Source organism: Mustela erminea, chromosome 19 (assembly GCF_009829155.1).
Source record: "Mustela erminea isolate mMusErm1 chromosome 19, mMusErm1.Pri, whole genome shotgun sequence".
Lineage (NCBI taxonomy): Eukaryota > Metazoa > Chordata > Mammalia > Carnivora > Mustelidae > Mustela > Mustela erminea.
The window spans coordinates 2,954,940-2,979,907 of record NC_045632.1 but is presented as its reverse complement, the minus strand read 5'-3'; the positions used below and the strand labels follow the sequence as shown (position 1 = coordinate 2,979,907).

The 24,968-nt window shown below is 56.9% G+C and overlaps 1 protein-coding gene and 1 long non-coding RNA gene across 2 annotated transcripts; one reads left to right on the top strand and one right to left on the bottom strand.

Moving 5' to 3' along the window:
• Positions 1–1,224: 1,224 nt before the first annotated feature.
• On the bottom strand, positions 1,225–22,642 carry PPP5C (protein phosphatase 5 catalytic subunit). Its single transcript, XM_032323553.1, has 13 exons — positions 22,356–22,642; positions 16,573–16,814; positions 9,610–9,757; positions 8,729–8,850; positions 6,563–6,628; positions 6,162–6,260; positions 5,279–5,384; positions 4,395–4,537; positions 4,152–4,239; positions 3,299–3,339; positions 3,031–3,209; positions 1,938–2,019; positions 1,225–1,743 (listed from the first exon to the last, which is right to left on the bottom strand). The coding sequence occupies exons 1-13, from the start codon at positions 22,474–22,476 to the stop codon at positions 1,681–1,683; spliced, it is 1,500 nt and encodes a 499-aa protein (XP_032179444.1). The 5' UTR covers positions 22,477–22,642; the 3' UTR covers positions 1,225–1,680.
• Positions 9,752–12,578, top strand: LOC116578921. Its single transcript, XR_004281091.1, has 3 exons — positions 9,752–10,048; positions 10,275–10,938; positions 12,542–12,578. It is a non-coding gene; the product is annotated as an uncharacterized LOC116578921 (long non-coding RNA).
• Positions 22,643–24,968: the final 2,326 nt, after the last annotated feature.

Below are 24,968 nucleotides of genomic sequence, written 5' to 3'. Positions count from 1 at the left end.
CTGTCAATGTCCTGAAAGAGCACAAAAAGGCTGAGCACATGTTCCCGATCGAAGCGAACCAAAGAGGACTAAGTATAATACAGCGGGCACCGGGTTCCACGGATACGGACGGACACACGGCAGGTGGACGCAAGCAGACATGCTACCGCGAGGCTCTCCTAGCGGGTGTGGGTCATGTGGTTTCGTGAGAGAAGCCTGACTTGTAGGAAGAACACACTGAAGGACACAGGGGTCAAGGGCCATGATCCACGCTGGGCTGCGGTCTTCCAAGCGGCTGAGGAAAACACTGGTGGGCACGCGCGCATGGCATCAAACAGAACAAAACAGTTTGTTCACAGGTGAGCCCAGGTAAACGGTGGACGAGTGTTCTTTGCATTTCTCCTGCAGCTTTTTGTGCAGTTAAGAACTGTTCCCAAATAACAAGTTAAAAAAGACACCAATCAGGGTTTTATGAGGACTGCCAGGCACATACAATCTGGAACCAAGTCATCCCTAACACGCAGCACCAAGCAGCTATTAAATGCTAGCTAGGGGCCTCTTTCTACAGGAAAAACTGCAGCTATTAAACGCTAGCTAGGGGCCTCTTTCTACAGGAAAAACTGCAGCTCTGGGCTTGAAGTTAATTCTGACATCTTGAGCTCAAGCCCTCCTGCTGTGGTCACCTGCCCACAGACGGACAGCACCCAAGGTCTGCACCTCCCCGGAAAAAGGTGGGTCAAGAGAAGCTCGAACTTGAAAACGGAAATGTCTCCACAGAGCCAGGGGTAGGCAAAGCAGCCTGGACAGGACTCGGTACTAATCTCTGATGGAGGATGAAGGAGCGGCAGAAAACACCTCTGGTCTTCCCTGGTGGGGGAAGTATCTGCTTCCCTGGATGCTGTAAATGCCAGGACACTCTGAGCAACTGAGAGCACACGGCAGCCTCAGCGAGGGCCTGTTCCGAGGAAGGACCAGTCTTTCCAGCGTTCTGCTTGGGCCTGGCCTCCCCAGGCCAGCTTGTGCCTTGTTTCCTGTGTGCGCCCTGGGCGGTAGCTGCGGTTTCCCTCTCCAGGGGCCGCTGTAAGTGCAGACACTGGGGCAGCCTGGCTGGTCAGCCCCAAGCCCAGCCATCCAGCCGATCTAGCCCCCAGGAGATGGAAGAGAAGGGGTGTGGGGCTCGGTGGTCCCCCTACTCGGGATGCTGTGATTATCCCAATCCCAGCAGCTCCACCATCTGACACCAGCTGACTTACAATAATGACTTTATTTTAACATATTTAATTACAGACATAAAATAGCTGGGGGAGGGGGTGAGCCCCAGCCTCGCCCCGTCTCGGGGCCGCCAGGAGAGGGGGATGCAGGCGAGGCCTCCCTGATGACCCTCCTTCCAGGGGGTCTTCCTATGGCGGGGCCCTATTGCTTCAGGGGGAGGGGCCATGCAAACAAGGGAGGCGGGGAAGCATCGGGCCCCGCCCACCCCACAGGCTGAGGCCTCCCTCCACAATGCCCGGATGTGCCCCAACCCCAGCCTCTCCACCTCCTTCCACTTTCTCTGGGGAGCGGACCTTCTGGTCGGCTCCCCACCCCCTCTGCAAACCTAAAGGGGAATAAATACAAACTTTACAAAGTAAAAGGGGGTCCAACGTTGCCCTGGGCCGGGCCTGGGGTCACACGGGGAGCAGGCCCTGGGTTGCGCGGGCCTCACATCATCCCTAACTGCAGCAGCGTGCTGGCGTAGGCCATGGGCTTGACGTCGGGGTGAGGCTGGGGACAAGATCACACGGGGCCAGGGAGATAGAAATGGGGCATCTTCAGAGCACCAGATGCACACAACAGCCCTCCCGGCAAGTGCTGCTAGGCACTGAGCTCTGCCCCTGCCTAGACCGCTCAGCCGCGTCCTCCCCAGGTCCAGGCCGGGGGAGGGGGGGGGAGGGCAGGGGACTGCGCAGGTGACTCACCACTGCTGTGAACTGGTGGAACTGGGGCCGCAGGTCGGAACCCCGGAGGTGGATGTAGGAGGCTTTATTCCCCATCTGGTCACTGTGCGAACAGAGGCAGAGGGGCCAGTCAGGAGTGTGGCAGGGCCCATGGGGACCAGGGCTGGGGAGGTGGTGGGGAAGATACCCAAGGAGGCTGGATGGCAGAAAGTCTCAGAGAAGAGGGGGAGACAGATGGACAGAACCCATGGGAGATACTGATAAAAAGAGAGGGACAGAGAGGCTTAAGGGCTGGGAGAGGGAGAGAGTCATGGATGCAGGACAGGGAGACACAAGTGACAAGCCAACCGGAAAGGCAGAAATCCAGGAGAAAGGATTCCCACCCCCACCCCCCACTCTGCCCCCTGGGGAGGCTTGGGTAGGAGGAGGGGGGATGAGGGGAAGGAGGTGAAGGTGGGGCCCGGGGCAGTAGAGGGCCCTCCTGACCCCACAGGCAGGGGGACACACGGCCCCATGGAGGCAGGGCTCTTGCCAGAACCTAAACTCTGCCCTGAAACACAAGGGACAGAGGAATGTGGTGCCCGGCACCCGGGGGATATGGGCAGCCTGGTTCAGAGCACAGGCAACTGCAAGACGAGGGGCCTGGTTTCTTCACCCAAAACCTGGCAAGAGGCAGGGAAGGAGGGACGGGGAACGGGAACACAAGGAGACGGAGTGTGGCCCTTGTTCAGGTCCTACTTGGAAGGCATCAGACTGGAAAGAGACATTTATGAGACATGAGGAAAGGGCGCTGGATTCAGGGGACTTCTCCTGACACCTGATAGTGGGACAGTGGTCTTCTGCTTGCGCAGAGAAGAGTTCTTTCTTCCTGAAGCATACAGGGGTATCAGTGCATGGAAAAGGGGATGACTGGGGTTTGCTTTAGAAGAGCCCGGGTAGTTGGGAACTGGTGAATCTGGGTGATGACCACGTGGGCATTGTACGACTTTACCTCCGCCTGACTGTCTTTGACATTTTCTGATCATAAAATTAAAAAACAAAAACAAAACCCCCCAGCACAAAAAGCAGTAGGTAGGGAAGAGAAGCCCAGACCTGTTGGGGAGGTGGGACCCACCAGTAGTTGGGGGCGGAGAAGACGGTGACACAGCGGCCACCATGTGCCACCTCGTAGCCCTCGGCCTTGACTTCATGGCTGCGGATGATGTAGTCCAGGTGGTTCTCCTCCAAGAAGGCCTTGGTGACATCAGGGCCAAACTGGCAGCTCACGCCCCGCTTGCTGACTGAGCGTCCGTTCTGGGGAGACAGGGAGCTCAGGGTGCTCACCGTCCCACCCTCTCTGCCCACAGCCCGCACCTGCCGGCCACAGCCCTGGGCACACTGACCTGCGGCTGTGGGTCTGACCAGAGCAGGTCGCACATGGGACCTGGGGGGGAGGAGAGGGGACATCAGGGACTGGCCCACCCCACAGCAGTTGGGGTGGGGGCTAGGCAGGGCATTCCTGAGCAGGGGCTCGTGAAGTGGGCTTGGGAGCCCCGTGATCTCCCCTCCAGACCCGTTCAATGTGTTCTGGCCCCGCAATGGGAGAACTTCTAACAGAGCAGTTTAGATCACAGCCCTCTGCTGCTCAGAGCCTGCTGTGGCTCCCACCGCCCTAGGAACAAAAACAAAGCCCATGCTCTTTACCCAGGCCTGTGAGGCTCTGCAGGGTCTGGCCCATCTACCCCTTTAAAAAGCACATCCCTGCTCACCCCAAAACCACTGGCCACCAACTGTTCCTCCCAGCTGCGGAGCTCACCCCTGACGTGGGAAGCCCTGTGCTTGCCTGGGACGTTCTTCTGTGTGGCGGGTGCCTCCATCCCCATCAGTTCCCATGTGGTGTCCTCCGAGAGGGCATCTACCCACCCTCTCCGGGCCCCGTGCCACGCCTCCCACAGTTGGGTGTGCGTGTGCGCCCGTGTGAGTCTTCTCCATCTGTGCTCATGGCTACAACAGGAGCCCCGGTATGTCATTCTCTGGGCTCAGCAGCCGAACTCACAAGGAAGCGATGGATGCATGCTCCCTGTGGTGAACACGAGGCTCCCTTGCCAGCACAGCCCCGTGAGAGAGGACACGGAGGCTCGGCCTTGCCGTCCTTACCAAGGGCCAGAAGGCCCACCGGGGCAGAGCCACCCCTCTCCGCCGGAAATGCTGCAGCTCTGGGAGGGAAGGAGGTGCCACCTGGCCCGCCCTGGTCACCTGAATCTGGGGGCTGCCGGTTCCGCTCAATTTTCCTGATATCGTCCAGGGTGACGCCATCCTCACTGAACAAGCCTCCATGCATGATCTGGGGTGCGGGGGTGGGGGGGGGGGGAAAGCTGTATGAGTGGAGGCGTGGGCCACACCCCAACTCTCCGACGTGCTTCCTCAGCACGTGGCCACATGCAGCCCCCAGGGGTGCGGGAGGTGGAGGGGCCCGCAGGGTCCTGCTGCCGCCCTCACCAGCACTTTGCCGTTGATACACTGGGCCAGCGGGAGCCACTCGAACACCTCGCTGAAGAGTTCATACATCTGGGCTGTGTATTTGGCCTTCACCTCGCCCTCAAAGCCATAGATCTGGTTCATGTTGTCTGTCTCGTGGTTGCCTGGGCAGCAGCAGGATGAAGAGGGGCCTCAGCAGCCCTGCCTGGGTGCCCTCAGGGCCCATGTCCAGGGGCCCCAAGCCCACATCACCATCAGCTGGTCGGCCCCCCAGAAACCCGAGGAGGCACAGATACTGTTCTCGGCCCCTTTTCTGGAGAGATAAACAGTCTGAGGGGCTCACACTGGGCGTCAGGCCACAAGGCACAGGCCTGGTGCGGCCCCAAGTGACCATGGCTGTGTCCTTTGCCCCCGTGGGCCTTGAGCTCCCGTCTGGAGAAGCTGCGTGCCTTCCAGGGTAGAAGGACCAAGGAGGGCACAAGTCTTAAGGAAAAAAGGGGCCCACTATGGAACATGCAGTGTGGGCCGGCCCCGTGCTGTGCCGCCAGCTCCCCACATGCAACCTCCTTCCTCTCTCCCAGGGCTCCTGGGGCTTGGAGGAGACGAGGCAGCCGCCAGACCCCCATGTAAGCCGCAGCCAGCCCTTTAGCACCTCCTACAGGGAAGCCCGCAGCAGGTGGTTACCCAACACCTACCAAGTACCGAGTGCTGCTGGGTCAACCCCTGAACCTGGCCACGAATCTGGCACTTGGGCCCCCAGGAGCCCCCAACCCTGCCCACTGCCTCGTTCCCTCCTGCCGCTCATGTCTCCATCTCTTCATGGACAAGGCCCCCCACCCCCACCCCGGGGGGCTCATCCTGTACAAGGCCGCACCGACCCCAGACCCAGCTGCCACCCAGCTTACCTCGAAGTAGGTGAAAGTGGTCTGGGTACAGGAGCTTAAAGCCAAACAGGGTGAGGATCACTTCTACGGAGAAGGAGCCGCGGTCCACAAAGTCACCATTAAATATCTGTCCTGCTAAGGGAAACATGGCAGGGCGGACACTGCCTCCCTCCTCAGCCTCCCCACATCCCAGGCTCCTGCCTGTTCCTTCCTAGAGTGGGGGTGTCAAAAGGGCCAGGGGTCTGCGCTGCTGTCTCTCCTGGCTGTTTGGCTCTGGCCCGGCAGCTGGGCCTCTCCGAGCCTCAGCAGGACAGTATTGAAGGTCCCCAACGCACCTGTTTCTCAGGAAAATGGACGGTGGAGGGGGATGTGGGGTGGTCAGCTTGCTCCACTCCCCCTCCCAGTACAAGCCCTCAAGCCACAGGGGAAACAGAACACAGACCCTCCCACCCAGCACTGCACAGGCCTGGTGGCCCCACACCGTGGCCTTTATCAAGCTATGGTCGTAACCTCAGCAAATACTTCTACAGCTCTGACTGCGGGCTCCTCAGCTCCTCGAGGCCTCTCGACACTCCTAGGAGGCAGACCCTACGATGCCCACTTTGCTAAAGAGGCATCTGAGGCCCAAGAGAAGAGGTTGCTCCACATGTGCTGACAGCGGCCTCATCTGCAGACGAAGAGGGACAGGGGCCCAGAGAGACTGAGCCACCAGCCCAGGTTGCACAGCATGCGGGGGCGACCCTGGCCTATCTGGTGCCAGCCAGCCACATCTCCCACATGCCCTCGCCTGAGCAATTGCTCTGGCTTCTCCCTTTGCAGGTCCGGGCCCTGCTTGCAGGCAGGGGTGCCTTTCTCAAAGCCCGCTGGAGGAACAGGGAGGGTGTGCTCTGCTGAGGAAGGATACATAGGGATTGGTCTCCGAGGGTAAACCATTGAGCTCAAAGATGTTGAGGAGGTCATAGAACTGGCCATGGGTGTCCCCGCACACCGTAATCTTCTCTGTCTGGAAGAAAAGAGGCCACCGGAGAGGGAGGGGCCCAGAGAGAGACGTGGGGAGGGGGCAGAGGTGAGGGGAGGGGCAAGAGGTCACAGCAGACCAAGAAGAAGCATGCAAAAGACACAGGCAGGGGGCACAGAAATGAAGGGGGTGGGACAGAGACCAGGAGGCCCAGAGAAGCGGGGTGGGAGGGGGGAAGAAAAGGCAGATCAAGCCAGGTGGGTCTGTGAGTTTCTGAGCTCCACAGCCCCTCCCCAGCCGGGGAGCTCCCACCTCTGGCCGTCCACACACTGCCCCACGGCGCGCACCTCTTTGAGCGTCGTCTCCACAAGCGTGCTCAGCTTAGAGAGGGCCTCTTTGACCTGTACCAGGATCTGGAAGGCAGGGTGGGCTGTGAGCACAGCTGGAGGGAGGACCTGTCGCCCATCCCAGGCCCCGGCGAGCCTGGGCTGACCAGCAAACACTGCTGCATGGAGGGTGAGGGAGAGGCTGGGAGGGGAGATGGCTGGGCAGTGGAGGCCGGCTGAGCGAGTGCTAGCGGGAGCCACAGGCAGCCCCCAAGCTGTGACCCCAGCAGCCTCTTTGGCAACGTCAGGATTATGTCATGTGAAAACCGAGATTCTGGGTTCCCCTTAAAATAATCAGCGTCATGAAGAAACAAGGGAGAATCCAGATGTGAAACATTTTCTAACCCAACTGGCCCAGACATGTGTACATGTGTCATGAAAGAGTCTCCCCAAAAGGGCACGAGACTGTTCTAGATGAAGGAAGATAGAAATGCAACATCTGCTCTTTCAGTGGAGTCTGGATTTAAAAAAAAACAAAAAAACACCATAAAAACCAAAACCACAAAATAGCTTAAAAGGACATTTTTGGGAGAATTGGGGGGGGGGCAGGTATTAAAGTATTTTAAAGTATGTCTAGAAATGTAGATAATACTAATTTTTGCTAAGAGAAGATCTAAGATGACCTTGGCGTTGCTATGTATATTTGACAATGTTTCCAGATCTTGTGGACAGCCTGTGGACTGTCTGCACTAGGCATTATTTACTAACTTCTGAGGGGGGACACCTGACCTGTGGTCACACAGGAGAATGTCCTGCTTTTAGGAGATACAGTTATGATGCAATACCTTTCTGGTTTAGGAAAAAAACGAGAAGAGAAAGCCTGCTGTGTGAATGCGCGCGCACACGTGTGTAGAAAACGAAGGTAAATGTGTCAAAGTGTTAACATCCAGGTGAAGGAGGCATGGATATTAGCTGTACTGTTCTTTCCATGTTTCTGTAGGTTTGACAATTTTCAAAATAAAAGCTGGGGAAGAAAATACCCCAAACTATCAAAAAAAAAAAAAAAAAAAAAAAGCAGAATATGTCCACCACCTCTGGTCAGAATGAGGAGGTTACAAAAGACTGTCACTCTTGTCCCAATGACAACAAACCCCAAACCCATAAAACCCAATTTCATGAAAACCATCTGAGAGCCGAGGGTGCTCACAAAGAAACCTAAATCCATCAGCTGTGGCGGCAACAGGCCCTTCAGTGGGGCTTCCCAGGCGCAAGGCATGAGGCAGGAGGCCATGGGGCTCCTCAAGGCCCAGAGCGAGGGCAGCTGGCAGGGCGCTCAGGCCGTGTGCGGGCTGGTGACAGCCGAGAGCCCCGAGCAGCCCCCGCCACCCAGTGCCTTTGCTCTCACCCGTCAACCCATTGCCGCTGCCGTCACACAAAGGGAGGCATGAGGCAGCACGGTGTGTGTGTAAGGGGGGAGCCTCCCCAGGCACAGGAGTGAGGCCTACACTGGACAGCATAGAACTCGCAGCCCAAAAATCTGGCTGTGGGGCTGAAAATCAGAGAGTGCTCCCAAAGTTCCAGAAGCTGGAGACTTTGTAGCATAAAGACATCCCTGGGATCCTGCCAGGGCTGACGGGAGGGTCTGGATTCCAGTCTGAAAATACCATGAGCCAGGGCTGAACTCCAGCAAGAGCCGCACAACTGTGGACCAGATGGATGGGGCCCCTCACGCCAGTGGTCTGACAGAAGACAGGGCCGCCATCTCCTGCGCACAATGCTTACTTAGCTCAGTCTCTACTGTTCTTCTACCCCAAATGTCTAGCAGATGAAAAAAACGATGAACCACACGAAGAACAGGCAACAGAAGCAGACCCAGAGATGACCCAGATGGTGGAATTACCAGAGACTTTAAAATAACTATGATAAATGTGTAAAAGATCTAGTGGAAAAGACAACATGCATGAACATATGGGGCAGGGAGATGAAAACTATTAATAAAAATAACTAGATGGAAATGCCAGAAACGAAAACGCAGCATCAGAAATAAAGGCTTCCTTTGCGCCGTGCTCAGCACACTCCCCACTCGGCAGTGCTGGCCGCCGGGGCCCCTCTTTCCCTCGACCCGCCCTTTGTGGCGGATGCTATTGGGGGGTCCCAAGTGTGAGCAGCACCTGGCGGGGGTGTTACCTGGTAGGCGCATTTCCGGTGCAGTTTCTTCTGGTCCTTGTACCACTGCATGAGCTCCTTCATGAAGGTGATTGTCACTTTGCCATCCTCAAGCTTGGGCCCGCTGTACTCGTCCTCAATGGCTGGTGTGTGAGCGGGGGCGGGAGTCAGTGGCCAGTCACCATGGGGCGGGGGTGGGGTGGGGGGATGGGGGGGTGCGGCACAGGGCTGGCTCCCGGGCACAGGGCGAGAGGAAGATGGATGGAGAAGGTCCTGCTTCCCAGCCAGGTCCTTTCCCTGCCCGCTCCTTCTGTTCGGACGACTCTGCTGACCTCTCTGTCCAGTGGGTCCCCCTTTTCCAGCACCTTCTCTCCCCACCGCCTACTTGGTTTTATAGCACTTAACATGGTTAATTCATTTGCTGACTTGTTAATCATTGCTCTCCCTACCAGGCATCAGCTCAAGGAGGGCAGAGACTATTTTATTCACAGCTGTATCCCCAGTGCCTGGGGTGCTCAGTAATTCACTGTGGAATGAATGACTGACTCCTCAGAGGGCCTGGAGGACCTAGACAAATCCCACAGGGAGACCCGTGAGGGGTGGGCTGGGCGGTACAGATGCAGATAGGGAGCTAGGCCCCGGCGGGGGGTGGGAAGGACTCACCCACCTCGCCTGAACTGGGGGACGCAAGCCCCAGTGCAGGATTGTAGAGTTCCCAGGAACGCAGGCAGAAGAGCAACAGACCGTGGCCCTGGTACTGGGCCAGGAAATAGCTCCACCCCCCCGCCCCCCACTCCCCAGTGTGCGCTGCACGGGAATGGAGAGCGGAGGATGGACAGTGCCTGTGCAGGGGTGTGGAATGCTCGGTGCTGGGCGTGGCAGGGACCCCAGGCTTGACTCACTCATGCTCTCGATGTCCAGCGAGTCGACCACGGAGCGCTTGTGCTCATCGCCGGCGATGGCCCGCTCGAAGGCTTTCTGCTTCACGATCTTGTTGCACTCCTGGTACTTCATTTTGGCATCCTTGTCATGGGGCTTCACCTTCACCACCTGGGCAGGTAGGTGGGCAGAGGGAGGGAGGGAGAAAAGAGGCATCAGCGCCCAGGCACAGCTGGCCTGGGGCAGAGGAGTGGGCAAAAAAGGGGGCGCCGCGGCTGCGCTTGGCCGGTCTGGCCCTGGGTGCCGTGAACCTGGACCCAGACCCCCGGCCTCCATGCGCCAGTGGTGCGACCCCACCCTTTGTCACCTCCAGACGACAGTCTGTGCATCCCAAAACTGGGCCAGGAGAGCTACCCACCCAGGGCAGTCCTGAGGTTTGGGACACACTGTTAACCCAAGCAGGTGGGATTTCTTTTTTTTTTTTTTTTTAAAGATTTTATTTATTTATCAGAGAGGGGGGGGGAGAGAGCGAGCACAGGCAGACAGAATGGCAGGCAGAGGCAGAGGGAGAAGCAGGCTCCCTGCTGAGCAAGGAGCCCGATGTGGGACTTGATCCCAGGACGCTGTGATCATGACCCGAGCCGAAGGCAGCTGCTTAACCAACTGAGCCACCCAGGCGTCCCAACAGGTGGGATTTCTTACAAAAATCTTAGCTCTGTCATTAAAATAAGTCTCCCAGCTTCGGAGCACATGCTCAGCTTGGAGTTCCTCCGGGGGACCCCAGCAGGCTGAGGCTTGCTTTACCGACATGACAGTCCACACCAGCACCAAGTGGGATGAACAGGAAAGGGTGGGCTGGGCCCACAAGCACGAGGAACAGACTCAACAGAACCAATGACCTGCTGGATAACCCGACCCCCGGGGCCTCCATTTTCTCATCTATAAAAGGGCAGCAGGGGGCACACATGACAGACTCTACCTGGTAGGGCCGTGGGGAAGCACAAGTCAGCAGGCCGCAGCCAGCACAGCGTGGTGTCCCCTCCGTCTCCGCCCCTGAAGGGCAGCGAGACTGTGGGCAGAGGCTGGCCGCCTGGGTTCAAGCCCCAGCGCCACCACCCCTCAGCCGAGCAACCGCGGAGCGGCGGGTCAGCCTCTCCGTGGGAGGAAGCGGTAACTGTCTCCGCTTCAGAGGCCAGCCGGGTCACAGGAGCAGACTTGCACAAAGCGTGCGCTGTGGTGCCGGCAAGAGTAAAGTCCACACCAGCCGCGGATGCACCTCATGGCCCCTTCCACGGGCCACTGCGCTTGAAATGGGGTCACTCGCAAACAAGCACCAGGCCCGTGATGTGGAGGTACAGTAAGTTCTCAGTAAAAGGAGCACCTCCCACCCCCCTTTCTATCCCACTTTCTGTAAACTCTGACCCTCCTGCTTGGAAACAGAGAGGGCTCTGCCACCTTCTTACTGTGTCACCTTAGGCAAGGACATCACCCCACCCCGTCCTCAGTTTCCTTATCTGTAACTGTACTTGCTATGAGTGGACCCTGCCTCACCTGCCCACCCCACGGGTCGCCCGAAGAGCAGCTCCCCCAGATCCTGTGCTGCGGGCCCAGAGAGAGCCCTCAAGTACGGGGATGCCACTACCCCTGGGAAAGGCTGGCAGGGGGGGTCAGAAGCCTGTGCAGAGGCACCTCCTTACACCCGCGGATCACGGGGGCTCATCCACCCTGGGGACGGGTGCACAGACCCAGCAGATGGCAGGAAGCCGGGTCGTGGCAGGCGATTGCTTCCTCCTTGTCTGGGCAGGCTCGGGCTCGGGCAGCCTGCCAGGCGGCTCCACCTGGGGTGTGGGTGCGGTGTGAGGCTCTGGAGGGAGGCGGCCCCAGACATCCCCTGGAGTCCTTCCCGACAGGGAGAGGGTACGAGTCCACACCCTGGGATCAAGTCCAAACCGCCACTCGGCTTGGCCCACACGGGCCTGCCCACCCTCCTACTTTCTGTTTGCCCGGCACAACCCGGCCAGACCAAACCCGTAAGTCCAATGTGCCAGCTCCCCTCACCTTGCACTCGCCGCCCCCAGCCCAGGACACCTCCCTCCCTCCTCCAACTCCCTCCTAGCTCCTCCTCCCCCAGCTGTCCTCCAGGAGCACCCCCCGGGCTGGACATGGGTGTCTCCCCACAGGAAGATGGTCCCCCAAGGGACTGAGTATGTCCCACTGGATGGATGAACCACTGAGAGTTTCCTCTGGCTGGTCCCCGTTCTGAGAGCTCCCAGGGTGGGCAGAGGATGGGGACGAACACTAACAAGGCAGGGAAAAGAAAGCAGTGGCAGTAACAGTACGCGGCTAATTTTCTGAGCCCTTATTCCTTTGTGCCTGACGTCATCGTACGCACTGAACTTGCTCATTTAATCCTCCAAGCAGCTCTGCTGGGTGTTACCACAAACCCCCCCTTGATGGATAAGGAAACCGAGGCCCAGAGACATGAGGTAGAGAAACTGAGGCCCCAGAAGCCAGGATTCTGTTCTCTGCCTGCACAGGATCCCGCCTTGCAGCACACATGCTGGGCCGCGCCTCTCCCAGCCTGTGGCCTCCTGTCCCTGTCCCGAGCCCCCTCAGCTCCAAGGAAGAGGGCAGGGTGCCAGCACCCCTGCGGAGGGCCTGTCACAGGGACTGGCAGCCAGCACGTGCTCATTGTGGGCCTGGCAGCGGCCGCGGCTGCCGCCACGACTTACTACCAGCCAGGCTGCGAAAGGGGAAGTGGCTCTGCCGGGCCCCCCTGCTCCAGGGGAAGGTCATTCGTGCCTGACTGGAGGGCCTGGGGAGTCAGAACTCAACACTGGACTTGTCTTTAGAAAGAGGGGTGTGGGGTTGTATCACGGTGCGGATCCTGACCGTGGCGTCTGTGTGGTTACGGGGGAAGCCGGGAGCACGGTCTCACTTCACTTCTCACAACAGCAGGTGAAGCCACGATGCCCTCAAGACGCTGTTTTGACAAGCGCCACTCCGCTGGGGGCGCTCACACCCAAGAACCACAATGCTCCGGCTGATGGCACAGTGAGCTGGGCTCGCGATCCCTCCGTGACGCCCCCGGCAGGTCCGAGCGGCACCTCCGGATGACAGTATAGCACTGGGCAGTGGAAGCTCTGGTCACCGCAAGTGACCAGACCACTGACGGCCTCTCGTAAGTTCAGGTCAGAGCGGGCCGCCAAACGAGTTGTCAGAACATCACTACAAGTGTGACGGGATGTGGCCGGAGAGGGGCTGGGCTGGGCTGGGCTGGGCACATTGATAGGAGGGACCTGTCAATTGATAGGACATTGACAGGCTGTGACAACGTCTCGGGCAGGCACTGCACAGTGACGGTCTCAAGCACGACACTGGGGTTGTCACCCTCCAGGGTAAGACCCTCTAGTGACTTAATTAAGTCACTAAGTTATACTCAACGTTCCCTTTACAATGCAACAGAAGAGAAGAGAGACCGTTGGAGCAGAGCCAAGCCACGGAAGAGGCTGTGCCAAGACGCTCTGCCTGCTGCATAGGGCTGGTGGTCACAAGCCTGACTCGGGTACCAGCCTGTCACTTCCTGGCTGTGGGACCTTGAGGGAGCAAACCACACTCTGAGCCTCAGTTTCCTCATCTGTAAATCAGGGATAAGGACAGGCCCCACGGTGCAGGGTTGGTGTGAAGACTACCAGTTACTAGGGCAGGAGGGTCACTGTTGTACCCGGCCCACGGTGGGAGCCGTACGAGGAATGAGCTCTGGGCACTCCTGGCACTACGGGCCAGTCATCCCATGGGTGTCCGCGTTCTGTGAGGGCTTGCAAGGCTGGACGACGCTGGAAGAAGAAACCCAAATGCAAACCCTATTATACACCAAACCTCCAAGATCCAAGGTCGGGAGTGTAGAAGGAGTCCCCGGGACCAGCTTGAGCCCAGATGACCAGATGCATTCCCACCACAAACAGGAAAGAACACGGCAGGGGAAGAGCGGTCCTCTGAGAAGAGGACCCAAAAAAAGGGACAAGGGATCCTGGAGCAAAGGTCCCTCTGAAAGGATTTACTCAGAGGTGAGAGGGATGCGGGGAGCGGGGTTCAACATGGACCCATGGCAAAGGGAGGCCGATTCCTGCGGAGGCCTCTGGAGGGGCAACAGCCCTTCCTGCGGGCCACGGGCTCTCCCCCAGACACCCCCAGGAGGAAAAGGCCACGAATGCTAAGTGGGGGCAGGCCCCACTCAATGTACAAATCTCATTTATTCCTCACATGAACACTCGGGCAGGCCCTGGTACTGTCCCCGCTTCTACAGATGAGGACACGAGGGCAGAGAGCCAAAGCACTCAGAGCTACCCAGCCCATGGCTGGGTGTCCTGACTGTGCAGCCGGTGCCAGCTCCTACATCAGTGACCTTGAGGCTTTTGATTATGACTCAGGGTAAGGAAAGATAGGTTTTCTACCACACACCCATATACACATACGTGAGAAACATTTTTTCACAAATATGTACACACTTCCTCCAAAGGAACTGCTTTATTCTGCTCTATTCTATTTGAGGAACACAGAGGTGCTGGTCTCAAACCACTGGGCTGACCTCACGGCCCACTAAGAGTCACAAGATGGGACTCTGGGTTCCAGTTCCAACTCCACCAGGAGAGCTTGGAGGAGGGGTGCCCCCTCAGACCTCTGCGTCCTACCTGCACAGTGGACCAAATCCACGCTCGTGAAGAGCTCACAACAGAGCAAGGCCACGGTGAGCGTGCAGATGAGGAGAGAGGCCAAGAAAGGGAAGACCCTTCAACCAAAGGCAGAGCCTCAGTCCTGTGTTCACCCCAGGCCACATCTGGGCTCTGCCTCTGCGGAAACTGCGATTCAGATCCAAACGGGAGCCTAAAGCGCTAGCAAGTTGCAGGGCTCCTCCAGACGGCAGGAGGCCAGGAGGCAGACACTCTGGATGGGGGCTGCCCGGCACTCACAGAGCCTGAGGAAATGTCAGAGTGGAGAAGTGGACCGCCCAAAGGCATGGGGAACAGCCACACGGGCAAGGACCCCAGCCTCATGTGGGGACTCCCCCACTGCTCCTGGCAAAGCCTCCACAGGGAAACAGGCTGTGACAACGTAAATGCTGAGTGTGGCCCCACCTCAGGTTGGTTCCCAAAAGGCTGTGGACCCCCGCCACCAGCCTTCCATGGCATCCAAAAGGCCTGGGAAGAAGCTCAGATGTGATCATGTCCACAAGACGGCTAGAACCAACCATCTCAGCCTCATGAAGTATGAGGTGTTAGGCCCCTGCCTGATCTGGAGGCAGAGCCATGAGGAGAAGGGGTCTGTACCCCCAGGAAAAGAGTTCCCTGCAACTCCAGGCACGGAGAAGACATGGCCACAGACCTGTGCTCAGGCTCGACAGTCCTCTGCCCTGCCCCATCTCCTCCAGGCCCCTCCCCACACCCGGAGCCCTGAAAACCCCTGCCCCTGTCCCACCCTGAGGGCCCTCCTGGGTTACTTATTAATGGGCCTTCACCCCAGGGACCTCTACTCATACCACAGCCACCTAGGAGGTGGCTACTCCTATTGCCCCTATTCTCTAGATGTGGACACCAGGGGACCACAGGGGGAGGTTAGGCTGGGGAGCGGCCTGGGATCTGAAGCTCCTTCCTAAGGACTCTGTCCCATGGTTCCTTCCCCTGCCCTCCCAGAGGTCACCCCACTCCCACCCCTACTTTGCCCCCAGTCTCTAAATTACCGCCTTTTCCATGCCTCTGCCCCCACCCGGACACAGATGTCCCGGGGCCAAGGGCTTGGCTCAAGACTTCACTTGACCTAAAATCCACCCTCTGCCCCTGGCCAGCAGCCAGCCACACTCCCTCCAAGAGCAGACCAGGGCTCTCAGCCCCCTGGGCGCCCCTCCCCGCACAACAGAAGATCCTCAGCACCTGGTGGTGAATGAAACAAAAGGAGGGAGTATGGGGGCGACTGAGGGGGCAGAATAATAACGCAACACATTCTGACTGAGCCCCTGTTGGTGCCAAGCAATGACTCAATGAACAGAACAAGCAAAACCCCTCCTCTCAGGGTCTCCGAAGCAGGAGACACAGGTGCCAGGGGTTCAAACCCCGGCTTTGCCACTTGCCCACCACATGTTGGCAGACAGGTGACCTAACTCCCTGGGCCTCAGCCTCCCGATCTGCACAATGGGGTTAATCATCGGTCCCCCTCCCACAGGGCTGCCACAACAACTCATTCTGCCAGTCCGCAGAGGGCATGGGGCATCCCTGGTGCGAACACACGTGACTGACATCCCCATGCCTATCGTGCCCATCAGGGCGAATCACAGGGATGGGGGTGGCCGATGAGCAGGTGAACTAGTGACCTGCCGTGCTCTAGGTCCCCTCCCTCGTCTCCTTGTCACAACACATGCCCTGTCTGCTGCCCCCTACGGCATATGGCCCTCTCTGCCTTCTTCCAAGCACATATCCAACCCCTGCCACGACTCTGTTTGCCTACTCTAAGTCACAGGTTTGGGTTTTGCCCTCCTCCAAATTAGAGCTCCTCTGCAAGACAGGCTGCATGGATCTTGGTCACTAACAGCGACAAAAACCCCAACAGTGCAATATAGGGCACAGGCTATGGGCCAGGCACTGGTCTGAATGCTTAAAAAGCAGAAACTCATTTAGTCTTCATGCCAACCCTTAGAGGCAGGTCTCAGTGCTCCAACTGCTGTGGAGCAGGCGGCACAGAAAGGCCAGGTGACTCATCCAGTGTCATCAAGCAAGTGATGGCAGAGCTGGGATGTGAACCCACAAAGTGTGCTTCAGGCCAAGGGCCTCTCAGGCATTTATCTGTCAGGTGGGTGAGGGGCAGATGAATGCAGCCTCCCCTGCCAGCCACGCACCCAGAGGCCGTCCTTCCCCGGCCTGCCCCGACCTGGCCCTAGACAGCATTCACTGGGCTTGGTTGCCGGCAGGCGGCCCCCTCCCCGAGGTCCAGCTCACCGTCTCGTAGTCCCGCAGGGCCGCCCGGAACTTGCCCAGCGCCATGTTGCTGGCCGCCCGGCGGTAGTAGCCCTTAATGTACTTCTTGTCGATCTCGATGGCCCGTGTGGCGTCGGCCAGCGCGTAGCCATAGCACTCGGTGCGCAGATAGGCCAGGCTGCGGTTGCCGTAGTAGATGGCATTGCTGGGGTTCAGCTCGATGGCCTGGCTGTAGAACTTGATGGCGTTCTCGTAGTCCTTGGCTGTGGAGATGGAGGAGGAGGCGTCATGAGGCAGGGCTGCTGCCACCCAGTAAGAACAGGCCCCAGGCTGGCTCTCCCTGTCTACTGCTGGGGACACCGAGGTCTGCAGCTGAGCTCAGGAATGTCTACTCAGCTCATTCCCTCTTTCCCCTCCCAACTGTCCCACGCTTTTGTCTCCTCAGGTTTAAAATCCCAGGACTCGGGCGCCTGGGTGGCTCAGTGGGTTAAGCCGCTGCCTTCGGCTCAGGTCATGATCTCAGGGTCCTGGGATCGAGTCCCGCATCAGGCTCTCTGCTCAGCAGGGAGCCTGCTTCCTCCTCTCTCTCTCTCTCTGCCTGCCTCTCTGCCTACTTGTGATCTCTCTCTGTCAAATAAATAAATAAAATCAAAAAATAAAATCCCAGGATTCGAAGTCACTTCCACACACATGCCCAGCCATCACCCCTTAAGGCCCCAACCTGGGTGATACTTCTTCCAGAACCTTGGAGGGTCTTCCTCCACTCCTATGGCCCAGGGGAGATTTATTCGAGTACCAGAGCTGAGATGTTGTGAATCAGCAAATGTGACTGCCCTGAGTCCCTTGGTTGTCCAGCCCCCCCAAAGCAAGTAAACAAGCCCAAAGAGGGAGCCCAATAGGAGAACAGGAAGTGGGAAACGAGAAGGAATCTACTTAGGCCTCAAGGAGAGGGGGACACACCAGCAGAGACCCAAAAGAAGCAACAAACTGGACAAGACGAAAAGCATTCCCAACAGAAGGAACAGGAGGTGCAAAGGCCCTGAGATGGGGATGGAAGGGGTGTGCTGTCAGCACAAGCCTTGTGTTCCAGGACCAGTGAGAGGCTGCTGTGGCTGGAGTATAACTAGTGAGAGGATGGAAGGGATGAGGGCAGGGAGGTCGGCAAGACAAATCCCAAAGGCCACAGCCGCAGCAGGGTGTGGACACCGAGGTTCTAAGTGTAGAGCAGCAGGATGGGTCATCTGGCCACAGAGAGGTTCCTTTTATCTGAAATGAGTTATGGGTGTGCACTTTACATGCTGACCTACAGAATCCTCACATCTCTCCATGGCACAGGCCCCGTCTGACACTTACTTTATAGATGAGTCACAGAGGTCTTGTTCAAGGTCAAACACCCGTCTGTATCTGCAGAGCCAGGCCTGGACCTGTCCCATGTGCCCATTCAACAGGCAGGAGGCTAAGGCTCAGAGACTTGCCCGATTTGGGGAACTATGATGTGCACCCCCTCTGCCCCACCCTTCTGGGGCTCACAGTCCTGCAGGACACACACACACACACACACACACACACACACCCCTCCAGACACCGATGACCCAGAGTGTTTAGCACAGAGACAGACCGGGAGATCTGGAGGATGAGAAAGAGTGAGTCAGGTGAAGAAAATGGAAGAGGGTTCCAGGCTCCCTGAATAGTTCTTCAATGAATAAAGGAAGGAAGGAAGGAAGGAAGGAAGGAAGACGGAAACAGACTGACAGTAGGAGAAGGAGAAGTCAGGTCCCGGGGAGATGTCCAGGAACAATATAACAATTCCTCCTGCAGCCTAATACCTGGCAATCTTTCAAATGGCTCGGATGTCCCCTCTTCTGGGAAGCCCTCCTTGATCCCCAGGCTGGGTCAGGCACTCCTTCGGGCTGCCCCAGCCTCTGGGCTCACCTATCCCAGCCCCACTGGGTCCAGGTTTGTCACCATTCAGTGATGAATGTGTCTTCCTCAGGACTGGGAGCCCCGGAGGGCATGCCTAGGACTTCCCAGAAACGAGCAAGGGCAGAACCAGACAGCCCAAGTCTGACAGACCCTCCCTGGAATGCCAGTGCCTTCGAGGACTACCTCCAGCCTCCTGGCTGCGTTCCAGAGGCCCTCTGGCCAGCTCTCTGGATGGCTGAGGTGTTACTCAAGAGGCCGTCTGGCCTAGGGTGGGCAGCCTGGTGTGTCCAAGCTTGACACCTGGCTCTGCGGATGCTGTCCACGAGGCCTCAGGCAAATAGCCTTTCCTCCCTGCATCTCCGCTGGCTCATCTGAAAATGCAGGAATCATGCTTGGCCGTGCCCTGCCTCGCCAAGCTGGGAGGGCTAAATAAACTCTCATTCGGAATGTGGCCACAGCAGATAGTTGCAGAAGAGAATACATGACTAACCCAGAAGAGGAGAACCAAGCAGAGGAAATGGGAGGGGACTGTACTTCCCGCAGCATCTACCCAATGACACTGACTCCGGGCCCTGTTCTACCTGCCTTACAAATCAGGTGCATCTAACCCTGGAGAGAGTCCCCATTTTAGAGATGAGGACACAAAGGCACAGAGAGGTTAAGTCATTTGCCTGGGGTCACGCAGTACACAAGACAAAGAAACAAGATTTGGATCTAGGAAGCCTGAGGTCCTAACCACATCTGCAAAGTCTTAGGACGCAGAGGCCTCTTTGGGGGTTTGAGACAACTCCTCCCATTTTACAGAAGGGGGGCGATGAGGCCCAGAGAGAGGGGACCAAGCTCTGAGCTCACAGAGGGGTTTGCAGCAGGGGGTGGGGGGGGGGGTGGGGGCGGTATCCTCTTCTCCCCGCAGGCTCCAGGTAAGGAGTCTGAACATGGGAGCCAAGCACGTGGTGAGGAAGGGGGATATCCGGGCTCTGCTGCTCACGCTCTGACCTTGGGCTGGCGGTTTCACTTCTCTGAGCCTCAGCTTCCTCTATAAAACAAACAGCGCTGCTCCTACCTACCTCCCAGCGCCTCAGGAAAGATTAAGCAAAGTGGTGTACCTGGCCACCACAGGGGCTCAATTAAGGAGAGCTGTAATTATTCTTTTTATTGTTATTCCCACAGCCCCTGAGGCTGAGGCTCTGTGCCTGCCACTGCCTGCCAGACAGTGAGGGGCCTGGACCAGGAGGAGCTTTCTCCTCTGTGCCAGCTCAATGTGAGCACCTCTGGCTGCCTGCCCAACCTCAGGGCTTCTGAGCGCCCAGGTCCTGGGGGGCAGGGGGCCCCTCCCCATGGCTGTTTCCCAGGATTCTTACCTCCACTCAGCATCAACCCTTGACTCGTCCCATTGCAGGGACAGCCCCACCTTCCTCGCCATCCCCCAGATGGAGACCGTGCCTTGTCCTGGACACTTCTGGGTCAACCCCCCAGTGCCAGGCAGTGGCCATGTTCTGTCAAGTCAGCCTCCCAACATCTCAGATCTATTCATCCACTTCCATCCCTACAGCCCTGCCCTGCCCGGGTCTGGCCTTCATCCTGTTGGGCCCAGGTTCCTACCCCAGCCTCCTCCCTGCTCTCCCAGCCTCCAGTCCTGCCCCTCTGCAGGGGTCCGGCTAAAGCACAAACCTGGCCCCGTCCTTCCCTTTCTCAGAACTATCCATGGCTCCCCGGAGTCCCCAGCAGAAAGCTCAGGCTCCTCCCTTGCCTTTTACACTCCAGCCCCACTCACTTCCTCGGTGCCAGGCTCTGCTCACCTTTGCCAGGATAGGCCTTTGCCATCCCGTTCTTTCTGCCTGGCATTCCCTCCTCTCTCTCTCCAGCCCTCATTTCCTCTCTGAAACATTTCTTTAGTTGGTTTCTGTCTCTAGTCAGCAACGCCACCACCTCTCACCTGTCCACTACCCTGGTCTCCATCCTGGCTCGAGCTCTTACCATGTGTCCCCACCACCCTGAGGATGACACCCACTCCCTGACTGGGCCTCCAAGGCTCCACCACCAGCCTCATCACTCACAGGCCCTGCCTCCTTGTTGCTGCAGCCTGACCAAAGGCGCCCACTGAAGGCTACTGAGGCTCTAGATTCCTCCCCTGCTTCCTTCTCCCCGGCTTTGGTCCTGTAAGTCCCCTGCCTCTCCTGCAGGATCAATTCTGGCTATTGGACCAAACTCTTGGACTCCTCCATCCTTTAAAAAAAAAAAAAAAAAAAAAAAAAAAGAAGGCAGCAGCTCCCCCTCCCTGTTTCTCCACTCCCTTTTAGGCCCAAAATACTCAAAGCACTTTGTCAACATCTGCTGTCTCTACTTCCTCACTTCCTGTTCACTTTTGGGTGTCCTTCTAGCTGACTACCACTTTCATTGTTCCCCAGAAACTGCTCTTGTAAACTGTTCTTGTTAAGGCTACCGCCAACATTCGTGGAGCCAAACCCAATGGCCAACACTCAGTGCTCACCCTGGCAGAACCTGACCCAAAGCACAGCCCTCCCTTCTAGAAGCACGCCCTTCTCTCATTTTTCCTGACATCTTTCCCAACTTCCCTTCCCCTTCACTGATTACCCCTCCTCAGCCTCTTCTTCTTTTCTTACCTTAGAATGTCTCAAGGTTCTGGTCTCTTCGCTCCCTATATAGCCTCATACATTCCCAGGTGTTCTATTTCATTCATAGGCTGACCATGCTCAAATTCCTCTCCTTGGAGCTCCAGACTGGCCCATCTATCTACTCAATGTCTTCTCTTGGAGTAAAACCCAAACTACCTTTGCAGTGACTCTTGGAACCCTACCTGATCTGGACCCTGTTCTAAACTTATCTTGTATCAGTCTCCCCGCTAACTTGCTCAAGTTTCAGCCATGCTGGTCTTTTCATTTCCTACCTCAGGGCCTTTGCATATGTGGCTGCACCCACCTGGAACGCTTGGTTGCGATTCTTCTCGATTTAAATGCCTTCTCCTCAGTAAGACCTTCCCTGACCCCGCTTTCTAAAGCAGCCTCCAGCCCTTGTTCTCTACTTCACACCCTGTGGGATTTTTTTCCCAAAGCATTCCTCACAACTTCTAAGTATTTTATCATTTCTTGTGTTTTTGCTCAATGTCTGATTCTCCTGCTCAATTACATCCGATAAAAGGGCAGGGCCATATCTGCTTCATTCGCTGCTATATCCCCAGAGTCTAGCACAGTTCTCAGCACAAAGCAGGGACTCAATGAACATGCTGAATTAGTGAATGAATGAGTGCCCCCACATTTTACTCTTTCCCAAGCTCTTATGTCATACTATTCTTGGGATTTCCCCACCTTTACTCCCAGGGCCTCCCACGCATCCCTTTTCCTCTTGCAACCCCAAATCTCCTGTCACCTTGCCCTCCCTCCTCATGATCTCCCCACCCCCCCCAATTCCCTACTCTATTGGGACATTGCCCCCCACGCTCCACTTGGTGCCACCCACCCCAGATCTCCCCACTTGGTAGCACCATCACTCCCCAGCCCCGTCACTACTTGGCAGCGCCCTCTTCAGGTCTCACCATAGCTAGCACCTCTCAAGAATCTCACATATGGAAAAGCCCTCGTTCCCGTCCCCCTCCCTCCCCACACTTGGTAGCGCCCTCCCCAGTCTCCCCACTTAGGAGCACCCGCTCCGAGTGCCACTTCTAGGCATCACTCCTTCTGTCAGAAGCCCCCTCTGTCGCCCCCTCGTAGCGCCATCCTGGGCCTCCCCACGCCAGGTCACTTGGTAGTGTCTGCCCCGCGCCCAGGCTGCCGCTCCGCGTTGCCATGGTTCCGCGCGGGCCGGGCACCCCTTGCCCTGGGCAGCTCTCCACCCTCCCTGGCCCCTCTCCGGGGCGGGCTCACCTTTGAAGTAGTCGTTAGCCTGAGTCTTGAGCTCCTCCGCCCGCTTCAGAGCGCCATCAGCCGGGGGCTCGTCTCGGGGGGGCTCAGCACACTCAGTCCGCTCGCCCTCCGCCATCGCCATGCCGCAAAGCGACCCCCACCCTGGCAACGGCCGCCAGCGGCACCCGGCCGAATCGTCGCGAAGGAGTGCCGAGTTGTTGCTGCCGCTGCTGCACAAGTGTCGTAAAGCGCGGGCCCCAAAGGCGCCCTTGGCGCGCCTGCGCAGGGTTCTCTCGCCATAGAGCGCGCGGAGGACAAGGTGACCAGAGGGCCCCCAGACAGCGCCCTTCCTAGAACGAGCCAATGGGGAGGGCGAGAGGGGGCGCGCGGGACTGGGGGGTGAGGGGGTGGGGATGAGGTTCTGGCCTGGTCCCCCGCTCTCAAAGTTACAGTATTCCAAGGCTGCAGAAGTTGAGGGGATGGAGGTGGGTTTCACGGTGGGTTGGAGAGGGTTTTCACGGTGGGGTTTCCCCGCGGTCTTCTCGGGTGAGTGGGTGGGTGTGGCTGCAGGGCAGCCCCGTGCCCAACACATAACTAGAGCCCCGAGACTAGCCTTCGTGCCAATTATTTGTGTGACCTTGAGCAATTAGGGGCAGTTATCCCCCTCTGAAAAATGAGTGGTTTCTCAAACCAAGAGATTAAAGTTCCAGCCTTGAGGTGCTTCTGACTGTTAACTGAAGGCGCCCTGGATCCGCTAGTCCTTGAGCAAGGCAGAGAAGTTTGTTACGCCGTCTCCTTTCTTCACCCTCATCCCCGGGTCCCCAGCCTGCCAGGGTGCCTCAGTGCCCTTAGAAATAACACCTGTGGCGCCTGGGTGGCTCAGTGGGTTAAAGCCTCTGCCTTCGGCTCGGGTCATGATCCCAGAGTCCTAGGATCGAGCCCAGCATCAGGCTCTCTGCTCAGCAGGGAGCCTGCTTCCCTTCCTCTCTCTCTGCCCGTCTCTCTGCCTACTTGTGATCTCTGTCTGTCAAATAAATAAATAAATAAATAAATAAATAAATAAATAATAAAAAAAAAAGAAATAACATCTGAACTATTTCTAATGACCTAGGAAACCCGGAATGGTATAGCCTCAGCCAACATGTCCAGATGCCCCACCCCCACCCTTACCTACCACCCACTGCCCACTGTACAGCCATGCAGGCTGTTCTTTCCAAACCCTCAGCTTCTACTCCTGTGGGACTGTAGCACTAAATCCTTTAAGAACCTGCTGTGGCTCCCCTCACGGAAGCTCAAGCTATCCCACTCCCCATTCTTGTCTGGGCAGCCTGATCCCACCACCTCCTGTCATAGCCAACAGTCAGCCTAGAAGGTAGATACCAATATCAGCTCCATTTCACCACTGAGGACACAGATTTGTAGAGGTCAACAAACTTGACCAAGGTCATACAGTGAGAGTGGCAGAGCCAGGATTTCACCTTGTCCCACCTGATTCTGTGCTCTTAAGTCGTACTCTACTTACTGTCTCTACACTCCATAGCCCACCTTGTGAGTTAGATTTTTGAGATTTTTAGGGGTGTGTATGTAATGGATTTGAATCCCAGATTTGAATCCAGCTAAGTCCTTCCCTGCTGTGTGACCTTGGGGAGAATCATCCTCTCTGAACCTCAGTTTCCTCCTCTCTAAAATGGGGACAATAACTGTGCCTATTATAGGTGATTAGAAGAAGGTTTGATAAGATCATAAGGATAAAGTGTTTGGCAGAGGGCCTGACCCAGAGTAAGTACTTTTTAAATACCCAGAGTGCAACTGAGTGCCTGGAGCTTCAAGGGGAGGGGCTCACTCTGCTGGGTGGGCAGGGAAGGTTTCCTGGAGGAGGGGATATCTGAACCAAGATCTAAAGTATGAGTAAAGTATGAGGACCCAAGTGAGGAGGAGGAAGGGAGAAAGGCACTGAAGGCAAGGGAACAGTGTCAAGGCTTGAAAGTGTTTTCTTTTTTTGAAAAGATTCCTACATGATGGCGTGCATGGCTGAGCCCATACAGCATGTGGCTCTTGACCTCGGGGTCATGAGTTCAAGCCCCACATTGGCACAGAGATTACTTAAAAATAAGAAAAAGAACAACACAAAAAGATTCCTACATGCAACATAAAAGAGGGGTTATAAGAGTGATCTTGAGACAGGACGCAACAGGCATACCCATCTACACATGAATCTGTAGACACACGATCTTACACACAAGTACAGGGAACATGTCACATAGTTATCAGTACAGAATGATAGAATGATAGTGTCAAAACAGTCTCATATGTGTAAGGATAATTGCAACACCACAAACCTCCCATACTCAGGAACACGGAAACCCAAAGTCACCAGAAACACACATAAAGCAGAATCATTTCACTCGGAGGATACTAACAACGTACAGGTAGATGGAATTACAACTTCCCACCCCCACCAGTTCATAGAATTATATCACAAAGACACTTACGTAGAATTACATCACCAGACCCACAATGTTACCTAGACCCTTGCAGGAACACAGAGTCACGCATACACACAGAATCACCGCCACACAGGACAGCCAGGGTACCCACACACCCTGAAGCGACCCCACAGATGAGTCAACACAC